This window comes from Hemitrygon akajei, chromosome 32 (assembly GCF_048418815.1).
Source record: "Hemitrygon akajei chromosome 32, sHemAka1.3, whole genome shotgun sequence".
Taxonomy (NCBI): Eukaryota; Metazoa; Chordata; class Chondrichthyes; order Myliobatiformes; family Dasyatidae; genus Hemitrygon; species Hemitrygon akajei.
This window is the reverse complement of record NC_133155.1, coordinates 11394369-11417376: the sequence shown is the minus strand read 5'-3', so window position 1 is coordinate 11417376 and position 23008 is coordinate 11394369. Positions and strand designations below refer to the sequence as shown.

Below are 23008 nucleotides of genomic sequence, written 5' to 3'. Positions count from 1 at the left end.
AGATTAGAGTCATAATTGTTAAGGAATTTTAAGTTTAGCCAATAGACAATAGGTGCAGAAGTAGACCATTCGGCCCTTCGAGCCTGCACCGCCATTTTGAGATCATGGCTGATCATCTACTATCAATACCCGGTTCCTGCCTTGTCCCCATATCCCTTGATTCCCCTATCCATAAGATACCTATCTAGCTCCTTCTTGAAAGCATCCAGAGAATTGGCCTCCACTGCCTTCCGAGGCAGTGCATTCCAGACCCCCACAACTCTCTGGGAGAAGAAGTTTTTCCTTAACTCTGTCCTAAATGACCTACCCCTTATTCTCAAACCATGCCCTTTGGTACTGGACTCTCCCAGCATCTGGAACATATTTCCTGCCTCTATCTTGTCCAATCCCTTAATAATCTTATATGTTTCAATCAGATCCCCTCTCAATCTCCTTAATTCCAGCGTGTACAAGCCCAGTCTCTCTAACCTCTCTGCGTAAGACAGTCCTGACATCCCAGGAATTAACCTTGTGAATCTACGCTGCACTTCCTCTACAGTTTAGGTATTAATTCATTATATTAATGCCTAATTATTCCTTGTGCATTACTGATTTAAGTGTAATTGAGGCTCAGAGACAATGGCTGCAGGTGCAGCACTGGACTTGGTAAATGCTTCTCCCTATAAGATGTAAGTAAATCCAAGATGGGCCCTGAACTCACTGTTAACACGGTGTTCCTCAGAACTTCAAGGGTTGTTTGGACATTCCTTGTCCTCATTGCTACCATCAAGGAGGAGGTACAGGTGCCTGAAGGCACGCACTCAATGACTCAGGAACAGCTTTTTCCCCTCTGCCATCTAATTTCTGAATGGACACTGAACCCATGAACACTTACTCATTAATTTTTTTTGCACCACCTATTTAATATATATACTAACTGAATTTCACTTTTTTTCCCCCTCTCTTTTATCATGTATTGCAATGTGATGTGATGTGAGGCCTTTGTCAGTCAGGGTTGACCATGGATATTGTGTCCTAGCTGCCTACATACACAAGCCAAGGCAGTAGATATGGAGAGCAGGCTGTTGCCCATGTAGCAAGCTTCCCCTCTCCATGCATCTGATGAACCCAAAAGAATGGCAGAGGCCGATACAGTTTGGTACCAGCAGTGTCAACGGAGTTGCCAGTCAACATTGAACTCAACGTAGGACTGCCTTAGGGACTCCAGCTCTGGATTTTTCTCTCGAAGCCTTGCCCATGAGCGGGTATAGCAGCAAGGCAGCGAAGGTTTGAGATCGGTGTTTTCCTTCTCTTCGATGATCTGCCAACCATGGTTGATGAGCCCCATCTGCCCGAAGCGTCTGGTTTTAAGGCGCCGGTAAGCCACCTTTGCCCCTTCTCCTGTCAGTAAGCCACATGTGAAGGCCAGGAGCTGGACTTGGTTGTCAGAAGCTATTTGAGGTGCATACCATTGGGAGCATTTAATAGGTCATGGGAGCTTGTCCCCATCACCACCTCCAGCTATAACAACCTTAAAGAACTATTGCAATGTACGGCTGCTGCAAAGACAACAAATTTCATGACATGCCAGTGATATTATACCTGACTCTGATGTTAGGTCTAATTAACCATGCTCTTTAGGCCTGTGTAGGAGCCTGGGGCTTGGTGCTGCTTCTACTCCAGTTGTGGGAGCCTCAAACTGGCATTAGGATGCTTTACTGATACTGTTCTTCAGTTGAATTTCATTGGCCTGGATTTTAGAGGAAGATATCAGCAATCACCTGCATTACTGATGGTATTCCCATGCATTTATATACATTAATTTATTCTTGAAAGAAAAAATATTCCAATTAATTTCAACGTTTCAATTGTTTTTAAGTACTTGGATTCATAAAATAATATTTATACAGTAAGTTGAATGTTTGAAATAGTGTTTGAATGTTTTTGAATATGAGAACATTTTTGATAGCTCTTGAGGGGTAGCTAAACCCAGGATGTACGCCTTAATCCTAAACAGTTTTGTGGGAAAGGCTTGTTGTGGCTTCTCACCCTTCCATCACTACCAAACATGCTTTTCGTTCAGACATCACCAATGAAGATCAGGCCAGCACTTTGCAGCAAGTTTATGCTGAGTGATCAGCTAAAGAGCAAATTTACTGCCTGCCAGCAAGAAGTATTGGGTCATTTATTTCATGAAGACCATTTGTAGTGGAAAAAAATGGCTGTTGTGATGTAACCTACTGCTTCAGTATGTTGAAACCACAGATAAATGAGGGGTTAAAAGTTTGGTCTTGTTATGATCAGATTATGAAAGGAAGCCACTTTGCTCTTCCAGTGACATCAAACACTACGCCCCACCACAGTTTATTTGTGAATTATTTGCATTTTTTGTGTGTCCAGGTAGCAAAAGGAACTTTTAAAACGGAGCAAACACGAGCAAATCTGCAGATGCTGGAAATTCAAACAACACATTACCCAGCACATCTTTTCCTCCCCCCCCTTTCTGCTTTCCGCAGGGATCGCTCCCTACGCGACTCCCTTGTCAACTCGTCCCCCCCATCCCTTCCCACCGATCTCCCTCCTGGCACTTATCCTTGTAAGCGGAACAAGTGCAAAATGATAACATTTGATTCCTCCATGTTTGATCAGCAGTTAATAGGTTCCCACATCAGTCCTGCTGAAAGGAGATTCAATATAGCTGATAACCTATTTTTATCTCTTCAAGATGTGGAACTAGCTTCCAACTGGCAACTAATTTACACAGACTTGCTTACTACCCATTATTCACTGGCATTAGGAGAGCAATGAAGGCCCTCTATCCAGTGAAGGAGTCTTCATTGCTGTTTCCGTAACAATTTTACTTACCAGTTAGGGCTTTTAGCTCTGGGCTGAATCCCCAAACCTGGAGGACCGGTGGGCCAATCTTAGTCTGGCCTCTACCCTTTGACCTGTTTAGAATGGATGACCCTACCAAGAGTCAAAGCACAAAGCCCTGACTCCAGCCAGCCTAGCTCTCTGGTCATTAAGGCACACAAGCCTCCAAAGCCCACAGCAAGCTTGAGGTCCTCTTGGAGGTATTTAAATAGAATTATACCATTTTCTTTTCTTTTTTCAGTAAATTACTTTTTGGGCATGATCATTGCTGGCATGTATTGCCCATGATTAATTGTCCTCAAGAAGTGGCTGTGAACTGCCTCCTTAAATTCTGCAGTCCTTCAGACAAAGGGGCTCCCAAAGAAGCCCCACAGTGACCATTAGGTTCTTCCCAAACACAAGAAATCGTGCCGATGCTGGAAGCCTTAAGCAACACACACAAAATGCTGGAGCAACTCAGCAGGTCAGGCAGCATCTATGAAGGGGAAGAAACAGCTGAAGTTTCAGCATGAGGCCTTTTATCAGGACTGGAAAGGAAGCGGGCAGAAGCCTGAATAATAAGATGGGGGGGGGGGCAGGTAGGAGTACAAGTTGCCAGGTGATAGGTGAGGCTAGTTGATCGTGAGGGCTGAGGGAGGTGAGGATGAAGTAAGAAGCTGGAAGTGGATAGATAGAAGAGCCGAAGAGCTGAAGAAGTAAGGACTCTAACAGAAGGGGACAGTAGACCATGAAAGGAAGGGAAGGAGGGGGAAAACCAGAGATGATGGGAAGGTGAGAAGAGAAGGGCGAGAGGGTTACTAGAATGACGAATGGAAAAAGGGAAGTGGGGGAGTTGGTGGGAGGAAATTGAAGTTCATCAGGCTGCAGGCTACCCCGACAGAATGTGAGTTGTTGCTCCTCCAGTCTGAGTTTGGCCTCGTCATGGAGGCAGTGGGGGCCGTGGACGGACGTGCCTGAAGGGGAAAGGGCAGTCGAATTGACGTTGGGAAAGCTCCTGCCATGACAGGAAGGAGTGTGACTTGGAAGGGAATCTGAAGACTGTGGTATATCCAAGTACGATTGCCCTTGTGCTTGTCCTTTTCAGTTGGCTGCAGCGGACTTTGTGCAGGTACTGGGAGGAGTTAATAAGTAATGGTTGGGGGGGGGGAGGGGAGGTGGATGCGACACCTATCAGGTGGGCTGTTTGGTCTCGGATAGCATCCAATTTCATAGCTCATAAACAGCCCCATTTGGCCCAGCAGGAATACACAGGCATTTATTATTTACATGGGTCTCCTCTCACCTTACTTCCTGTTGCTTCCTCATGCACAAATACGATTAAGAAATAGAAAGGAAATAAATTATAACCCAGGAGTGAAACAGCACCTTTTCACTGTGCAAATGGTAACAATTAGAACGTTCTCATCAGAGTCAAGGAGTCAGACAATGAAATTGGAATGAGATCGGCTCTTGCCTGTCTGATTGAGTCAGTGTTTTCCAGGATAGATGTGGTTTTAGTGAAAGGCTAAACATCCGCGGTGCACTGCTGAAGTCTGACCAAGAAAGGAAGAACTTTAGAAATCAAAACAGTCCTCGCTATCACCGATTCCGATGACTCAGGCGATATTAATTAGGGCATCAGTGGGGAGTCTGAAAGTTGGCATTGCACAGGAGAACTGCAATCTGAGTTTGTATATCCATGTTATTAATACATAGTCATATATCTGGGCCTGGGGTTGAATATGCTTTCCTGTCAGTCACCCGACACCTTCCTCATTAACTCTTTCAACACCACTCATGGATAGGTTAAAAGTTCCTGGGTAAAAATTGTTCATATTATGTATCGCATTGAACTGCTGCTGCTAAGTTTACAAATTTCACGACCCACGCCGGTGATAATAAACCTGATTCTGATTTTGATATAAATTAAATAATTGACAATATTTTAAGTTCTTTTAGTTATAGGATTTATTTTCCCCCTTCCACATCGCACCATTCTAGACACTACACTTCCCCTTCTGCTTTACATTTGCAGAACAACTTTCCCCATGGTACAAAATAGTTTCATCTGACACTTGCAGACTGAAGTTCAGACTAAATGAAGCAAGAAGCAAAGTGAACTGTGACTCTCACAGGAAATATAAGAACATAAAAAAACAGGAGTGGGCTATTCGGGATCTTGGGTCTGTTCCAGTAGAGAATCTAGTGGAATTGAGTCCAAACTTCTTAATTTTTCTTCAGCTGTTTGCTCCCCTCCATGGATGCTGAGATGCTGCCTGACTGTTGAGTTCCTCTAACATTTTGTGTGTTTGCTCAAAAGCTTTCCAGCATCTGCCAAATCTCCTGCGTTTATGCTCTCTTTTCTTTCTGCCTTTGGCTGACAAAGATTTATCAATCATGAACTTAAGTTAACAAGAGACTCTGCCGCTTTGACTGAACCTAATCCTGAATTTCATTACCCTCTGCCCAGAGAACTCCTTCACTCGTGAAAGGCCTGGCACTAATTTTTAGACGATGCCCACCAACTCATAAATGCCACTTAAATCTTCAGTTTAATTTATATACCTTTTAATATTTTATGTTCCAGGGAATATAACACTTTCTTGTGGGTTTTCTCCATGCAATTTGACTCTAGGAGTTCAAATAACATTCTGATAAATCTATACAGTATTACTTTCTTGTCGATATACAGTATATGATAACGGTGCTGGACATTATATTCACAGTGCCCAGGTTTGTAACCTCTATGCATTTATACTCCAAGCCTGTAGGTGAAAATGTCAGCACCACAAGTCCCTTTTGAGTTATTTCCTGCACATGCCCATCAAGTTTTAATAACTTGCACCCAATTATTCAAGACTCTTTGAACCATTGGCTGCTATTTGGATCCCACTTTGATCTTTGCAGCATTTCATGTTAATTTTTTGTGTGATAATGTGGGAAAACTAATATTGCGTTATTTCTGCTATGGCAGACCGTACTTTTTTAAGGCAGACATCATGACATAAACTCTGTTTGAAAAAATGCTACCCATTTTGCAAAGAATGAATGCTTTGCAACTTTAACACTTTAGCAAATGAGTTCCATGTGCTGGCAAAGCAAACAACAGAATATTGGGTGATGTAGGAGTTAACAGGATGTGCTGTTTCTCAAAGACCTTGAAGGAGATGGCATGATAATTAATAAACTTTGGTTGCTGTGAAGCATATTCTTACAGTTGAAGTTTCTTGGGGCAGACATCAGAAAACGTTGGGTGTGTACCTTTCTGGAAATTATCTGACTTCAGCGTATAATATGAATAGACTAAGGCTCTGATTCATATTCTGTGCCATGTTGACTTGAAGCAATGTTATTTTTAAATTCAGCTAATGTTGTTTATTTTGTATCAGTGCCACATGCCTACTTAGTGAAGCTTTGTCTGAAATCAGAGGCAGGAAGGCAGGAATGAGACTGGCTTTCTTACACACTTTCAGAAGCAGTGGAGAGCAAGAAGAGCGGTTTGTCTCAAAACTGCTTGGTCCCGTTGCATAGCATTTAATCGTGCCCTGAGGCTGGTTTGGGAGAAGAAATAATTAATTTACTTTGTCACTAAAAATGGAAGACTTCTGCCTAGTCACGTAAGCTCACGAGTTCTGTATCGCGGTGGGAAAGAAAAATCTTGCTCCTTACACAGTGCTTCTTCTGTTGGAGTTTCACGTGCTGGACAGATCTGTTTTCTTTCCTCTGTGTTCTTTCAACAAAAGAATGGGCGTTGGCCCTCAGTAGCAAAGTTCTCAGAAACAATAGCTGCTTGGGCCACGAGCGTGTGCCTAGCATTGGAATAGTCACATTTTGCCAATGGTACATTTCTTCAAGAAGGCAAAAATTATATCAAGAGAATATTGTGTAATTCAAAATTACTTAAGATTCAAGATTGTTTAGTTTCACCTCCTGTACACACGTGTAAGGAGAACAAAATACTTGTTACTCGGGATATGATGCAGCACAAAAAAATACAAAATTAAAGAATGCAACAATAATAATAAAGAACACAATAAATATGAATGCATAGGATAGCTTATATACATTGACCGTACTGTATGTCCATAAAGTAATGCTAAGCTATACATAAAGTGTGTGGATAAAACCTGTGTGGATGAGTGTGTGCCTATGAAATCTTGCTGTACATTTCCAAACCAAAAGCTGTGGATGAACCAGGAGCTTTGTCATCTGCTGAGGGTTAGATTGGTGGCATTTAAGTCTGGTGACCCAGGTCTGTACAAGAAAAACAGATCTATTTCAAGAGTGAAGAAACAATTCCAAGCGAGGCTGGAGGCGACATTGGATGCACGTCAACTCTGGCAGGGTTTGCATGACATAACTTCCGACAAAGCGAGACCAAATTTGAAGATGCTTCACTACCAAATGAGCTCAACGCCTTCTATGCCCGTTTTGAAAGGGAGAATATAACTACAGCTGTGAAGGACCCTGCTGCACCCGGTGACCCTGTGATCTCTGTCTCGGAGGCTGATGTCAAGCTGCCTTTAAGGAGGGAGAACCCTCGCAAGGTGGTATTCCCCAATGGAGTACCTGGTAACGATCTGAATACTTAACCAACGAGAGGGAGTACTTAGGAACATTTTCAACCTCTCTCAGTCCCACCTGCTTCAAAAAGTCAACAATCATACCAATGCCTAAGAAGAATAGTGTGAGCTGCCTTAATGACTATTGGCCAGTAGCACTCACATCTATGGTGGGGGAATGCTTTAAGAAGCTGGTCGTGGCTGGAATGAATTCCTGCCTCAGCAAGGACCTGAACCCACTGCAGTTTGCCTATCACCACAATAGGACTACGACAGACGCAATCTCAATGGCTCTTAACATGGCCTTAGGACACCTGCACAATACAAACACCTATGTCAGGATGCTGTTTGTTGATTATAGTTCAGTGTTTAACACCATCATTTCTATTGTCCTGATCGATAAGTTACAGAACCTGGGGCTCTGTACCTCCCTCTGCAATTGGATCCTCAACTTCCTAACCGGAAGACCACAATCTGTGCGGATTGGTGATAATATCTCCTCCGCGCTGACGATCAGTACTGGCACACCTCAGGGGTGTGTCTTAGCCTACTGCTCTACTCTCTGTATACACATGGCTGTGTGGCTAGGCGTAGCTCAAATACCATCTATAAATTTGCTGATGATACAACCATGGTTGATAGAGTCACAGATAGAGATGAGAATGTATACAGGAGTGAGATATACCAACTAGTTGAGTGCTGTCATAGCAACAACCTTGCACTCAATGTCAGTAAGATGAGAGAGCTCATGGTGGATGTCAGGAAGGGTAAGACGAAGGAACACATACCAGTCCTCACAGAGGGATCAGAAGTGAAGAGAGTGAGCAGTTTCGAGTTCCTGGGTGTCAAGATCTCTGAGGATCTAACCTGGTCCCAACATAATGATGCAGTTATAAAGAAGGCAAGACAGCAGCTATATTTCATTCAGAGTATGAAGAGATTTGGTTTGTCACCTAAAACTCTCGAAAACTTCTATAGCTGCACTGTGGAGAGCGTGCTGTCTCATATGTGGGGGGCGGGGGGGGGGGGAGCTACTGCACAAGACTGAAAGAAGCTACAGAAAGTTGTAAAATTAGTCAGCTCCATCTTGGGCACTAGCCTCCACAGTAGTATCCAAGACATCTTCAAGGAGCGGTGCCTCAGAAAGTCGATGTCCATTGTTAAGAACCCTCATCACTCAGGGCATGCCCTCTTCTCATTGTTACTATCAGGAAGGCACGCACTCAATGATTCAGGAACAGCTTCTTCCCCTCTGCCATATGATTCCCAACTTGACATTGACCCCATGAGCACTACCTCACTTTTTAAATATATATTATTTCTGTTTTTGCACTATTTTTAATCTGTTTAATATACGCACATATTACTGTAATTGCTAACTTATTTTTTTCTATTTATTACTATATTCTATAGTACCTCTGCTGCTAAGTTAACAAATTTCACAACACTTGCTAGTGATAGTAAGCCTGATTCTGATTCTGAAGTGATATACAGGAAATAATAAAATAATGGTGGAGGTAGTGCAGAGTTTCCCAGCCTTTTTTATGCCCCTACCATTAACCGAGGGGACCGTGGACCCCAGGTTGGGAACTCCTGAGTTAGTAGTTGGAGCTGTTTTCACGACAACCATTCAAGTTTCTCACGAGTATGACTTTCAGCCTCCTCGCGTCCTGTGCGTGATGCGAAGAAGTCATTTTAAAAACACCTCCTTCGGGGATTTTCAGATCAGATGAGTCCTTCAAATTGCCTGCTCACATTGACTGCTCCCATGACCTCTCACACTACACTGAAATAGATCGTCTATATTAAAAGGACATCATTTTATTTTAATGGCTCTACTGAACCAATAAAGATGAGATTGACAGATGCATTTCTTGGTGAGATTGCAGTACTGTCTGTTTACACTAGTGTCTTGCAAGATATTGTTTGACCCTAGATTTTTAAGGAACAGGATACATCTGCTACTAACATCAGTCAGTGAATTCATAAGAGTAGAGATATCAGGAAAGTAAATGGGGACATTCAAGGGCATCAAATAACGTCCTTGTATTAACTGTCAAGCAGTGCTGATACAAGGCTTGCTTATCTTTCTGGTTCTCCGGCCATCTCTTTCCCAGTCATACACGTCTCAGATAATTACATTTATATATACAGTAAAAGACAATTCTCTCCCCTCCCCCAGTATGATGTTACCTTGGGCCCAAAATAAGTTCTGGAGATAGGCTCTCCTCATGGAAAAATACATGAACACAAATGGTGCAGAAGTTCTTGAAGATGCTGGTGAGTGTGGGGGGAATTCAGAATCAGAATCAGATTTAATATCACCAGCAGCGGTACAATGAAACACATAATAGAAACTGTGTATTACAGCAAGTTAAATAGTTCAATTAAATAAGTAGTGCCAAAAAGTAGTGAGGTAGTGTTCATGGGTTCAATGTCTATTCAGGAATTAGATGGCAGAGGGGAAGAAGCTGTTCCTGAAATATGTGTCTTCAGACTCTTGTACCTCCTCCCCGATGAGAAGAGGCCAGGTCCTGGGTGATGGGGGTCCTTAATGATGGATGCCGCCTTTTTGAGGCATTGCTCCTTGAAGATGTCCTGGATGCTGGGGAGGCTGGTGCCCATGATGGAGCTGATTAACTTTACAACTTTCTGCAGCTTATCTTGATCATGTGCAGTAGACTATCCTCCCCCCCCCCCCACTCCATTACCATACGGTGTTGGAGCCAGTTAAAATGCTCTCCACGGCAAAGATGTAGAAATTCGTGAGCATCTTTGGTGACCTACCAAGCCTGCTCAAATTCTTAATGAAATGTTGCCGCTTTTGTGCCTTCTTTCTAGCTGTATTGATAGGTTTGGCCCAGGAATTGGTAGGGGAACAGGAAAAAGAGGCAAGTTTTATGTTAGCTGTCACTGAATTTTAACCCAGGGAAAATATTGGTGCTATGATGAAGCCCTTCAGTGTCCTTATTTGCTGCTTGACATCATGTCTAATTCTTTGATGATGATGGATATTATCCCATAGTTTAGCTGCCTTTGAGAATTCTGGCCTGGGGCCTTCTCCCTTACGTTTTCCATACAAATCCCAGCACTTCCCATACCTAAGATCTGGCCACAGGCATTCTGCTGACACCATCATTTAATTCACAAGAGGAGACAGCAAGAACAAAGTGATGGATGTGCTTCTCACGGACTTTCAAAAGGATTTAATGAAAAGCCCTGGCGAAGGCCGTAGTGTGTGGGTCAAAGGGCAAGTTAATAGAATGGACTGAAAAGTGGACAGACAAAGTGTCTTAATATCTTCCGAGATGTGTTAGCTCAGCACCTGCACTGTTGTGCCACTATTCTGAATGTTTTTCAAGCTAATCAGAGAATAAAGAATCTCAAATCTATTATTCACAATAAGGGGATGTTGTGCAATTTTTGTCATTGTATGAAGTCCGAGAAACATGACTAAGTCCCTGTGGGTGGCATTTGGAGAGCTGTGCTAGCCAAGGGGCGGCATGCTTGGGTGGGGGCTGGGAGCTACTGGAACCCCCCCTCACCCCATCCCTGCTCCGAAGCCAGAAGTCCTGACAAAAAATGACAAATGGGCTTGTAATTTCAAGTTGTCTGATTTCAGATTTTTTACAGTACAAAGCAAACGACGTACCTACCATCTGTGAGTGTGTTTCCCTGAAAAGAACTAATTGTGAGTCTTCCAGCAACAGCAATCATAGTTTGACATTAAAGATCACGGCAACAGAGCAGCAAGCAACAAGTATGATCTAAAGGGGGATACCCTAAGATTCTTTGCCGTTCTCTTTGACTGAGGCAGACTTTCAATGGAATGGGCTAATGGACAGCTGTTTACAGCCTGTGGTTGGTGGAAGATTAAGAATGAATCAGCTTTCTAAGGGTTAAGTCCACAGTTTCATTTGACACTTCCTTGTGCATTGTTCCGAGTAATTTATGGCAGAGTGCTTCCTATTGTGCACCAAAATCACACTCTCCTTTCAAACTCTAGCACCAGGAATCGACCAATCCCTTTTAAGGAGGGGAGTATTGGCGCCTTGCTCCAAGGTGTTTTGACAGCGGTTATTGTGCATTCTGAGAGATGGAAACCCAGAGAAATGTCACCATGCATTTCACAAAAGGACTACTCCAGTCATTTTTATGTCTGGTTCATGTTCATGATTTCTTTCTGTCCTGTACCTCTGAGTCTGTCACTGAATAATAATATTTTTTGCTGGTGGGGTTGTTTGGAGTGGGGGGGGGGTTGTAGCCTTGCTGCTGCTTGTGCGTGGGAGGGGGGAGTTGGGGGGGCTTAGTGGTTCTAATGCTTTAACTGTCATTCATTATTTTGGGGCATTCCTCTTAGCATGGATGTCTGCAAAGAAAAGGAATTTCAGGATGTAAAAAAACACAAAATGCTGGCAGAACTCAGCAGGCCAGACAGCATCTATGGGAGGAGGTAATGACGACGTTTCGAGCCGAAACCCTTCATCAGGAGTGAAGTAACATGGGATGGTCGAGGGGGGATAAGAAGTGGGGGGAGGGATGAAGTAGAGAGCTGGGAAGTGATAGGCTGGAGGGAAATGGGCTTAGGGGGAAGGTGGAGAATGATGGGAAATAAAAGAGAAAGAAAGGTAGGGCTGGGGGGAGATTGTAGTGAGGGGGGGAAAAAGAGAGAGAAAGAGAACCAGACTAAAATTATAGATAGGGATGGAGTAAGGGGTGGGCAGGGGTATCAACGGAGGTCTGTAAGTTGAACGTTTATGCCGGCAGATAGGAGGCTACCTAGGCGGGAGATAAGGTATTGCTCCATCGACCTGCGTGTGGCCTCATCTTGAATCTTGAATTTCAGGATGTATATTGTATACATTTCTCTGACATTAAATGCACCTATTGAAAACTATTGAAAATCGAAATGGATTCATAACTGGCCAGAAATCAGTGCATGAACATTGTGATTCAGAATTGGGATTATGTGTATTATCGCTAACGTATGTAGTGAAACATGTGGTTTTGCCCAGCAATACAGTGGAAGACATTACTATAAGTTACAAAAATACAGAAATAGTGCAAAAGAGGACTCATGATGTAGTGTTTGGGGGGGTTTATGGAGCTTTCGGAAATCTGATGGTGGGCGGAGGGGGAAGAAGCTATTTAAATTGTGAGTGTGAGTCTTCAGGCTGCTGTACCTCCTCCCGATGGTAAGTGAAGTGAATAGGGAATCCCTTGGATGGTGAGGGACTGCCACCTGATAGTATTCTTGATGGCAGGTGCTGTGTTTTGTAACTCCAAAACAGAAAACTAATTGGAAGAAAAATAAGGAAGTCCTGTGTAATGTACGGATCTATTTCTTTTCACGCAATAACTCCCCTTATCACTAATTATTGACTGATAACTTATATATGCACATTGATTTGTTGCGCCCTCTGTAGAGTGAATATACATGTTAACTTCTTCTCTGATTGTGTGCCTTTATTGATTTGGTATGTAATTGTACAGAACCAGCATCCGGAATGTGAGTTTAACTTCATGCTTACTTTAAGTGAGGCGCATACTTATGATGTGGCGGTGTGATAACGTATTTCATTTACGTACTTTTACATATAACCTGCAATACATCGTGTAAACAACAAAAGAATGCTTAATCAAACAACATATTTACAGTATTTCTCAAATATTACTGAAATGTTAAATGTACAAGAGCAGGGAGCATTGTGCTTATGAATCTTTCATCAGGAGTTTTTGCTTTCAAGACCACTGGTGAAAGCCATTATCGTTGTCTCTCCACAGATGGCGCCTGATTTGCTGAATATCGACAGCATGTTCTGGATTTATTTCAGATTGCTGGAATCCATGGCATTTTGCATTTGTGCTTGGTATCAGTTGTTCTAATAGTTACACAAACCAGGCAAAAAGTAGCACACAAAATGGCAGTGCTATTACTTTTTACAAAGTGATTTTATAGCAGTTCAGATTTTGTTCCATTATAAATCTTTGCCGTATTCCAGACTGGTGGCTAGAATAAAATATTTCATCCTGCACACCAATAAATAAAAGTACTTGTGAATTATAACTTTAATCTAACAGTGAGACAGACTGAAAATATATTGATGAACTGGCAAAAGTGGATTATGACGCTGTGCCACTTGCTGATTATTAGCGACATTAGTGAATGTAAGGCATGTAAATTCACGTGGAAAAATCAAAAGTCTGAGTGTTAAAAACAGCTTCAATTCAGAACAGTATTGAGTACACATGCAGGAAAGAGAATCTCAGGGTCGTGCGTGGTGACATGCATGTATTCTGACAACAAACAAGAGAAGATCTGCAGATGCTGGAAATCCAAACAACACACACAAAATATGCTGGAGGAACTCAGCAGGCCAGGCAGCACCTATGTCAAAGAGTACAGTTGACGTTTCGGGCTGAGACGGGGAAAAAACGCTGAGGAGTAGGTTAAAAAGATGGGGGGAGGGGTGATAGGTGAAACCTGAAGGGGGAGGGATGAAGTAAAGAGCTGGGAAGTTGATTGGTGAAAGAGATACAGGGCTGGAGAAGGGGGTGTCTGATAGAAGAGGACAAAAGGCTGTGGAAGAAAGAAAAAGGGGGAGGAACACCGGGGGGGGGGGGGGGGGATGGTGAAGGAGAGGGGAGAAGGGCATTACCGGAAGTTTGAGGAATGGGGGGTGGTGAAGGAGAGGGGAGAAGGGCATTACTGGAAGTTTGAGGAATGGGGGGTGGTGAAGGAGAGGGGAGAAGGGCATTACTGGAAGTTTGAGGAATGGGGGATGGTGAAGGAGAGGGGAGAAGGGCATTACTGGAAGTTTGAGGAATGGGGGATGGTGAAGGAGAGGGGAGAAGGGCATTACCGGAAGTTTGAGGAATGGGGGGTGGTGAAGGAGAGGGGAGAAGGGCATTACCGGAAGTTTGAGGAATGGGGGGTGGTGAAGGAGAGGGGAGAAGGGCATTACCGGAAGTTTGAGGAATGGGGGGTGGTGAAGGAGAGGGGAGAAGGGCATTACCGGAAGTTTGAGGAATGGGGGGTGGTGAAGGAGAGGGGAGAAGGGCATTACTGGAAGTTTGAGGAATCAATGTTCATGCCATCAGGCTGGAGGCTACCCAGACTCTGATAATAAATTTTACTTTGAACTTAGAATAATTTTGAGGCCAAGGCTTTTCCTTGGAAGTTGTAAAATTTTAGATTTTTGCTCAGCTGCCATGGTAACAATATAGGTCAGAATTTGATTACATTTTGTTTGCTACATGAATTGTAACAACAGAGAAAATTTCTGGGGACAAACTGCATCAGAAGTGAGTCATGTTCGGTGAACCTTAAAATGATGCAACACAATGCATTCCAGAGCAGCAATATTAATGAGTAATGTTTTCCTACTAACTGTATTTATTAATACAGTAATTAACTTTGAACATCTCTTTTTCTGCTTCCTTACACTTTAAATTGCATTCGGTTGGGTGTGGCATGTTGCACTCTGGGCCACAATGAAGAGATCCAACATGGGCAGAAGTTGAGTCAACCATGAAGCAGCTCGACACCAAAGCTAGCAGTGTGGTACTTGTTTAGGGAACAGTTGGAGAGGGGTTCCACACATCAGTTGGGGTCCAACAAAGCTGCCTCCTTTCACCCACACTGTTCAGCATCTCCTGGATGACAGACGCCCTGGAAGACCACATAGGCACAGTCAGTATCAGAGGGCAGATCATAACCAAGTTCAGGTTCACTGATCACATTGATGGGCTGGAAGGAAGTGAGGATGATACACCTACCAGGTATGTCATGGAGATCAGCCCAGAGAAGACCAAGCTGATGAGGAACAGTGAAGAGCCAATCGTGACAAAAATCACAGTCAGCGAACTAGAACTAAAGACTATCAAATGGTTCAAGTATCTTAGCAGTGTCGTCAACCAAGAAGGATCAAAGCCTGAAGTCCTTGCAAGAACAGCCCAAACAACAGCAACGTGGCTAAACTGAAACCAATCTGGACAGACAGTAATATCGCTCCCAGATCCGAGTTGAAACTCCTACATGCACTTGAGCTCTTCATCTTCTTGTATGCATGCAAATCATGGACTTCAACAGCAGAACCACAAAAGAAGATGCAGGCAGTAGAAATGAGATGCTTCAGAAGGCTCCTCGGCATCTCCTGTACAAGCCATGTCTCAAGCGGTGAAGTACAAAGAACCATCACCTGGCACGTGGGGGGGCACTGTGAAGATCCGCTGTCCACGGTAAAGAAGAGGAAACTGAGAAGGTATGGCCTCATAACAAGATCAAGTGGACTCTCGGAGACCATTCTTTAGTGGGCTGTGCGGGGGAAGAGAAAAAAGGGCACACAGAGAGAGAAATGGACAGACAGCATTGCAGTGTGGACTGGAGAGAGCTTTGCCACAACCCAGGCACTGGCTCACAACCGTGAGAGATGGAGGCAACTGGTGTAGCGCTTATCTGAACAGCGTCGCTACGATCCGGGCGGGTTGCGGGAACTGTAGCTGTAACATTTTAAAACAAGTTGCATCCTGCCTTAATCAATTTGAAGTTTCAATTGACTTCAGCATTTCAAAGCATTAAGTTTTTAAAAAAAAAAGAGGAGCTTGCCTTCCAATTGGGTTTTTTGTCCCTTTACTGTCTCTCAATGTTACGCATTTTATTGCATCTGCGCTTCCGAGCCTGTTAATGCCTGCAGTTGAGCCAGTTCTCAGCAGTTGAGTCCCGCGGCAGCTCTGTAAAATGTAAGCAAAGATTCAGTAAAAGGATCTCTCACCGATCGGCAGCTTTCACCATCTGCTTCTCCGTGTGGAAAACCATGTGGGAAAAACAGTAGCGTCACAACATGTCTCAAAGGGGCATCTCCAACAAGGTTGCTTGATCAGATGGTAAAGTTAGGAAGTGAACTGCATAAAAATGACTTAACTGGAGTCGTCAAGCATCTGATATTTTTCACAGTGCATTTGAAGTTGTGTGGGGTGTCCAGGGAGGAGTAGCACCTCTTGTGCAGGGGCTTCTGGGGCAGCCCCCACCAGATTCAAACATTTTTGAATATTGACTTCTCTAACTTCCGTTAATGCCCCTCCTCCTCTTCTTCCCCCATCCCTGACATACTTAGTTGTTTGCCTGTTCTCTATCTCCCTCTGGTGTTCCCCCACCTCCTTTCTTTCTCCTGAGGCCTCCCGCCCCATGATCCTTTCCCTTCTCCAGCTGTGTATCACTTTCGCCAATCACCTTTCCAGCTCTTAGCTTCATCCCACCCCCTCCAGTCTTCTCCTATCATTTCGCATTTCCCCCTCCCCCCACTACTTTCAAATCTCTTACTATCTTTCCTTACGGTTAGTCGTGACGAAGGGTCTCGGCCCGAAACGTCGACAGCGCTTCTCCCTATAGATGCTGTCTGGCCTGCTGTGTTCCACCAGCATTTTGTGTGTGTTATTGTTTGAATTTTCAGCATCTGCAGATTTCCTCGTGGATGTTAATACAAATTATTGCTGGCTAGAAAAATAGGATTTGCATTCAGAAGAGTACCATTCACTTCCCTATCAACATCTCAAGCAACGTCCCAGTCAGTGAATTACCTTCGAAGTGTTGCCAGTCCTACAATGGAGGATATGCATCAGCTGGAATGCTCATAACCAGGCCTTGCAAACAACAGCGCAGTCATTACCAAATGATCTGACTTTGTTATTCATACTGAAGGGTTATTTTGCTCAAGATTGATGTCATGATGAGTCGTCTCAGGAGATCCCAAAAAGAGCTGATGGTACTCAATTTAATATCACAGTCACATGATAAAGATGGGAAAAGCGGCTTGGCGGAAGGTTGGCCTTCTTCCCGCACATCTGGACACTTGTCTTTTCTCCTGTCCTTTGGGAAGTGGTCAAGACGAACGATTCCGACTGCTTTTCCCTTGTTACCTCGGGCACATAGGAGTCCATTACTCACTCCCTCCTTTTCCTTACTTGCTTGAAGTCAGATCATTCCCCATCTGAGCTCAGATCAAACCGGGGGCAAGGTTGATCAGGGTGACCAACTTTTATTATCAGAGTTTGCAACCACGTACAACCCTGAGATTCATTTCCTTGCAGGCATACACAGCATATCAATAGAATGGTAACAATAACAGGATCCATGAAAGATCAAGTAAAGCACAGAAGACAACAAACTGTGCGAATGCAAAGTGTAAATAATCAACAATAAATAATGAGAACGTGAAATATCAAGATAAAGAGTCCTTAAAGTGGTTGTGGGAACGTCTCAATGGATGGGCAAGTGAGCGTCGTTATCCCCTTTTGTTCAAGAGCCTGATGGTTGTGGGGTAGTAACTGTTCTTGAACCTGGTGGTGTGAGTCCTGAGGCTCTTGTACCTTCTGCCTGATGGCATCATTGAGAAAAGAGCATGGCCTGGGCGGTGAGGATCTCTGATGATGGATGCTGCTTTCCTGTGTACCCACTCTTTATCCTGTTTATGGCTATAATGTTATATGTGCCTTTAATGTGTGGGAAATTATTAATTTATCTAGAGATACAGCACAGTAACAGGCTCTACCTCCCAATGAGCCCATGCTGGCCAATTACACTCATGTGACCAATTAACATACTAACCAGTACGTCTTGAATGTGAAAGGAAACCCACATAGTCATGGGAAGTGCGGACGAACTCCTTACAGACACCGGTGGGAATTGAACCCAGGCCGCTAGTGCCGCGATAGTGTTGTCCTAACTTCTACATTGCCGTTCTGCCCCACCATGCTATTGTGCTGCTCCTTCATGAAGGAGAGCCCGCAATATCACTGTTCACATGCAGTATTGTACTGTGAAAAAGTCTTAGGCACAGGTGTATATATAGCTAAGGTGCCTAAGCCATTTGCAGAGCACTGTATTTATCAACGTGGAGCAGAGTGAGTTTGAAAATCTGGCGGGAGCAAAGATCATTGGGAATGATGAGGTTGGAGTGCCGCGGGGAGGGTGTGGGACAGGTGGCAGAGAAGGAGTGCCAAGGGTGTGGGGAGGCATTGGGGTGCAGACGCACCCGACCCTGAGGCATCAGGCGAAGTCATATGATCCCAAGCAATTGGTTTAAGAATACAAAAGGTCTCTCTAGTACTTCACACTCTCTCCCCTCTCCCTCTCCCCTTTTCCCAACCATGATTCCCCTCTCCCTGCTCCCATCCCACTCTCAGTACTGTAATCGGGTTTATCATCACTCATATAAGCACATTGCACATTTAGATGGAGATGTAATGTAAAGATTTTTACTCATATATATTTATGTATACATGCCTGTAACTATAATACAGTACTGAAACATAATGACTTTAAATCTAAAAGTACATTGAGACAAACAGACACCTCAGCCAAGTGGACCATACTAAGGTGTCTGTCTGAACAGGTCCATTTGCCAGCATTTTACTCATTCTTGTAAAGGTTTCCTATCCATGTGTTGGTCACATTGCCTTTTAAAAGTTGTTAATGTACCTGACTCAATCACTTCCTCTGACAGCTCATTCCCCACGCGAACCATGCTTTGTGTACAAAGTGGGTGATGGGGTGGAGATACGTCTCTACCAAAGGAGGTGTAAGGCGCTCCTTCCCTCCGCGTGCCTGCAGGTCACCCTTGGACAAGGTGTACAACCTGCTTAGCCCCCTGATTGGTGTCACGTGAAGCCATGGGAGCAAGTGGTAGATATCACAAGTCCTGGTTATGTGATTGCTGATGCCAGGTAGACAATCTCTGAAGAGTATTGGTAATGGCTGGGGTCTCCCGTCTTGTAAAGACACCACTTAGAAAAAGGCAATGGCAAACCACTTTTGTAGAAAAACTTGCCAAGAACAGTCATAGTCATGGGACCATGATCGCCCATGTCATACAACACGGCACGTGATACTGTGTACACTCACCCTATCTATGCCCCATCTGACTTTATACATTGTTTTACCATCTCCTGTCAATTTCCTCTGCTACAATGAATAGTGATGGATGTATTAATGACAAGAGCTGGTAAGTGGCAAAAACATTTATGCCACCAAAGCACTGGCAATAGCATTTCAACAGGACGGAGTCTAATGTACTATCCCTGAAGTTGAAGGGCATTATCATCACCAAGGCCCAGACCATCAGCATCCTTGGGGTCATGGTTGACAAGAAACTCAGCTGGACGAGCCTTGTACATCCTGCAGCTGCAAGGATAGGTCAGCACCTGGTTATCCTGCAACAACTGACCAATTTACTGATTCCCCAAAGATAAAATTGGAGTGTGGTGGAGTGTTTGGGTGAGTACGACTCCCAAGGAGCTCAGCGTCGTCCAGGACCAAGCAGCTGGCTTGACTGATGGCCCAACCACCAACCCCAATAGTTACTCACAACTCCATTGTGCACGGTGTCTGCAATCTGTGACACCTAGAAGTTGCACTGTAATTCTGACAGCACCTCTCAAAGCCGCAAAATCCACTACAAGGAGGGGTAAACATTTCTAAAGTGCTTGAGGAATATCACCACAGCAGGTTTGTCTCTGCATGCCCATGCCAACCTGACTTGGAAACTGTCAATAAGCCTTTTACCAATGTTGATCCTCCTTTTAAGGTCTTCTCCCCAACTGTACTGTGCATGCATCTTCCTCAAAAGGACTTCAGGCATTGAAGAGGACATCTCCATGTCATCTTTTGAAGGGGTATATAAGGATGTGCAGTAAACAGTGGATTGCCAGCAAAGCTCAGCTTCCTAAAAATTAATTAAAACAATGCTGATAGAAGAGAAACAATAACCATAGTGATCATTATCTTTATGTGCTGTGTCATGTAACGTAGGTGATCACGGTCTGTCCTTGATCATGATTGCTTTTGGCAATTTTTTTCTGCTGAAGTGGTTTGCCATTACCTTCTTCTGGGCAGTGTCTTTACAAGAGGGGTGACCCGTCATTATTGATACCCGTCAGAGATTGTCCGCCTGGTGTCAGTGGTCGCATAACAAGGAATTGTGATATGCACTGGCTGCCCATACAACCATCCACCACCTGCTCCCATGGTTTCACGTGACCCCGATCAGGAGTGGGAGGCCTAAGCAGGTGCTGCACCTTGCCCAAGGGTGACCTGCAGGCTAGCAGAGGGCAGAAGCTCCTCACACCTCCTTTGGTAGAGAGAGAGGTATCTCCAACCCGCCACCCAAAGTAAGAATAGTGAGTAAAGAACATAACAGTCTTCGCTGATGACATTGTGTTTAGGCAGTTTACCAGATCATCAGGAAAAGGAGCTGTTCGACCATTCTGATGGAAGATTTCTTGTGCTTCATTTTTTTCAGGCTGGGAGTGATGGAGAAAGCATTGGGAATTGCCCCTTCTCTCAACGACTCTTCATGATCTTGTGGCTGAAGGGCGTGGTCTTCAATGTCACAACAGTTGATCTTAAGAGGTAAGAATGTGGGCCACATCCAGAATCTTTGCAGCTGCTTTATTCAGGGATTTGTAGTATATTTACAAGGAGGCATTGCTGTTGGATATTGAGGCAGGTGCATCCAATATGTGAGAACATGACTGACCTTAATACCACCCTTATCCAATACGTCCTGAAATTTCAAAAGTCACCGTGACCTGTATTTTGCTGTTTCACTAGTGGTAGCTGCTAAGTTGCCCTTCCTACAAGCTTAATCTTACAGCGTCTGTGGTGTTTATATGTAGAGGGTTAAAGAGGGAAAATGGGAAGTTGCTGCACGTAGATTTTGCTCCTTTATTTGCTCTGAGTGCAATTGTTACAGAAATCGTGTGAATTGGGTTTATTGTTCATTATAAAGATGGAGAAAAAATTAGAACATGTAAAACCAGATTTAACACTGGGGCAATTGATCAACCGAATAAGCTTTTGGGGTGAGAATATTTCATTACAAGTGAGGACACTCATTTCCCTAAATTATATTGCAGATCTACAGTATTTAAAAATAGAAACAATTATTCTTTTACTATTTACTATAAAGAAGAATGCCCTTAACTCCTGATGGAGTCATCGGGGTGTCGTCATGACAAGCTCTGTTGTACTGATCTTTTTGGTGATTGCTGATCATGCGGCATTTCTGTAGCATTCTCCATTTTTTTTTATGAGGTCAAGTTGCTAGCTCGACACTCAACCCAGCACAGATGGAAAGCCGGCTGGATTCGAACTCAGAACCATTCGCTCCGGAGTCCAGCACTGATGCCACTACACCACCAGCTGGCTGAACTATTTACTCTCTTGGACCTTTAATTCTATCTATTTGTCCCATCTTTATTTTTGTTTACCATGCTTTATATGTACTTATCGACACCTTATATTCCCTCTGAGTTGTGTCAAAGCTGATTGCATGAATATCAATTTCCCCTTCTGGGGGAAAATATCCCTCCACCCCCCACCTTCAATTCCCCCACTCTGGCCTCTTAGCTCTTCTCACCTGCCTATCACCTCCTCCTGGTGCCCCTCCTCCTTCCCTTTCTCCTGTGGTCCACTCTCCTCTCCTATCAGATTCCTCCCTGTCCAGCCCTTTACCTTTTCTACCCACCCACCTGACTTCAACTTTCCCTTTCAAGCTGTCCTTCTCTCCCCACCCCCACCTCCTTTTCCACTCTGGTGATTTCCCCCTTCCTTTCCAGTCCTGGAGAAGGATCTCAGCCCAAAACGAGATGCTGCCTGACCTGCTGAGTTCCTCCAGCATTTTGTGTTGCTCTGGACTTCCAGCATCTGCAGAATCTCCCGAGTTTATTATATGCACTCTGCTATTCTGCTTAGCATTATCTGTGCTTATGGACTGCCTATCAGAGAAGATTCTGCATTCTAGTTGAAGACTGCTTGTACTGGCTGTCCTGATCTCAAATTCCAGCAAATCAAAGTTGAGTTTATTGCCATGTGCACAAGTGCAATGAACTATTTATTTGGCAAGTTACTGGACATCTTCACTACCACATCTGCAAACATGTTCTGGGAAACTGTTTGTTGGGTGAACACCGAGAACGGCCCATTAATTGCACGCAGTGGATTATGGGCCAACGTTTAGTACTTTAAGATACAATATCAAACAGTTCAAACTTTTAAAAAAAATTACAGTAATGCCACCTTACTGATTGAGCTGCATGCACAAAATGCTGGAGGAACTCAGCAGGCCAGGCAGCCTCTGTGGGGAAATAAAGTACAGTCGATGTTTCAGGCCGAAACCCTCTGGCAGGACTGGAGGTAGAAGCTGCGGAGCAGATTTAAAAGGTCCAAAGATGAGGCCGCATTTAGATTGGAGAAACAACACCTTATATTCTGATTAACTTCTCCATCTTCTGGTAATGCCCCATACCATTTCCCATCCCCTGTTACCTCCCTCACCTTATCTCCTTGCCCGCCCATCACCTCCCTTTGGCACTCCTCCTGACATTTTCTCTCTTCCCTGGCCTTCTGTCTCTTTCACCTTTCAACTTACCAGCTCTTTGCTTCATCCCTCCCCCTCCAGGTTTCACCTGGTGTCTCTCTCTCCCCTCCCCCACCTTTCCAATCTACTCCTCAGCTTTTACCTCCAGTCCCGCCGAAGGGTCTTGGCCCAAAATGTCGACTGTACTCTTTTCCATAGATGCTGCCTGGCCCGCTGTGTTCCACCAGCATTTTGTGT

The 23008-nt window shown here is 44.1% G+C and overlaps 1 protein-coding gene across 2 annotated transcripts in view; it reads left to right on the top strand.

Annotated features, from left to right (window-relative positions):
* Positions 1-23008, top strand: part of LOC140719545 (chloride intracellular channel protein 4) — a 148675-nt gene that overhangs the window by 47774 nt on the left and 77893 nt on the right. For both annotated transcript variants that reach the window (XM_073034232.1, XM_073034233.1), the window contains exon 2: positions 20693-20802. In XM_073034232.1, coding sequence (XP_072890333.1) covers positions 20693-20802 — 110 coding nt within the window. The remainder of the gene's footprint in view (positions 1-20692; positions 20803-23008) is intronic.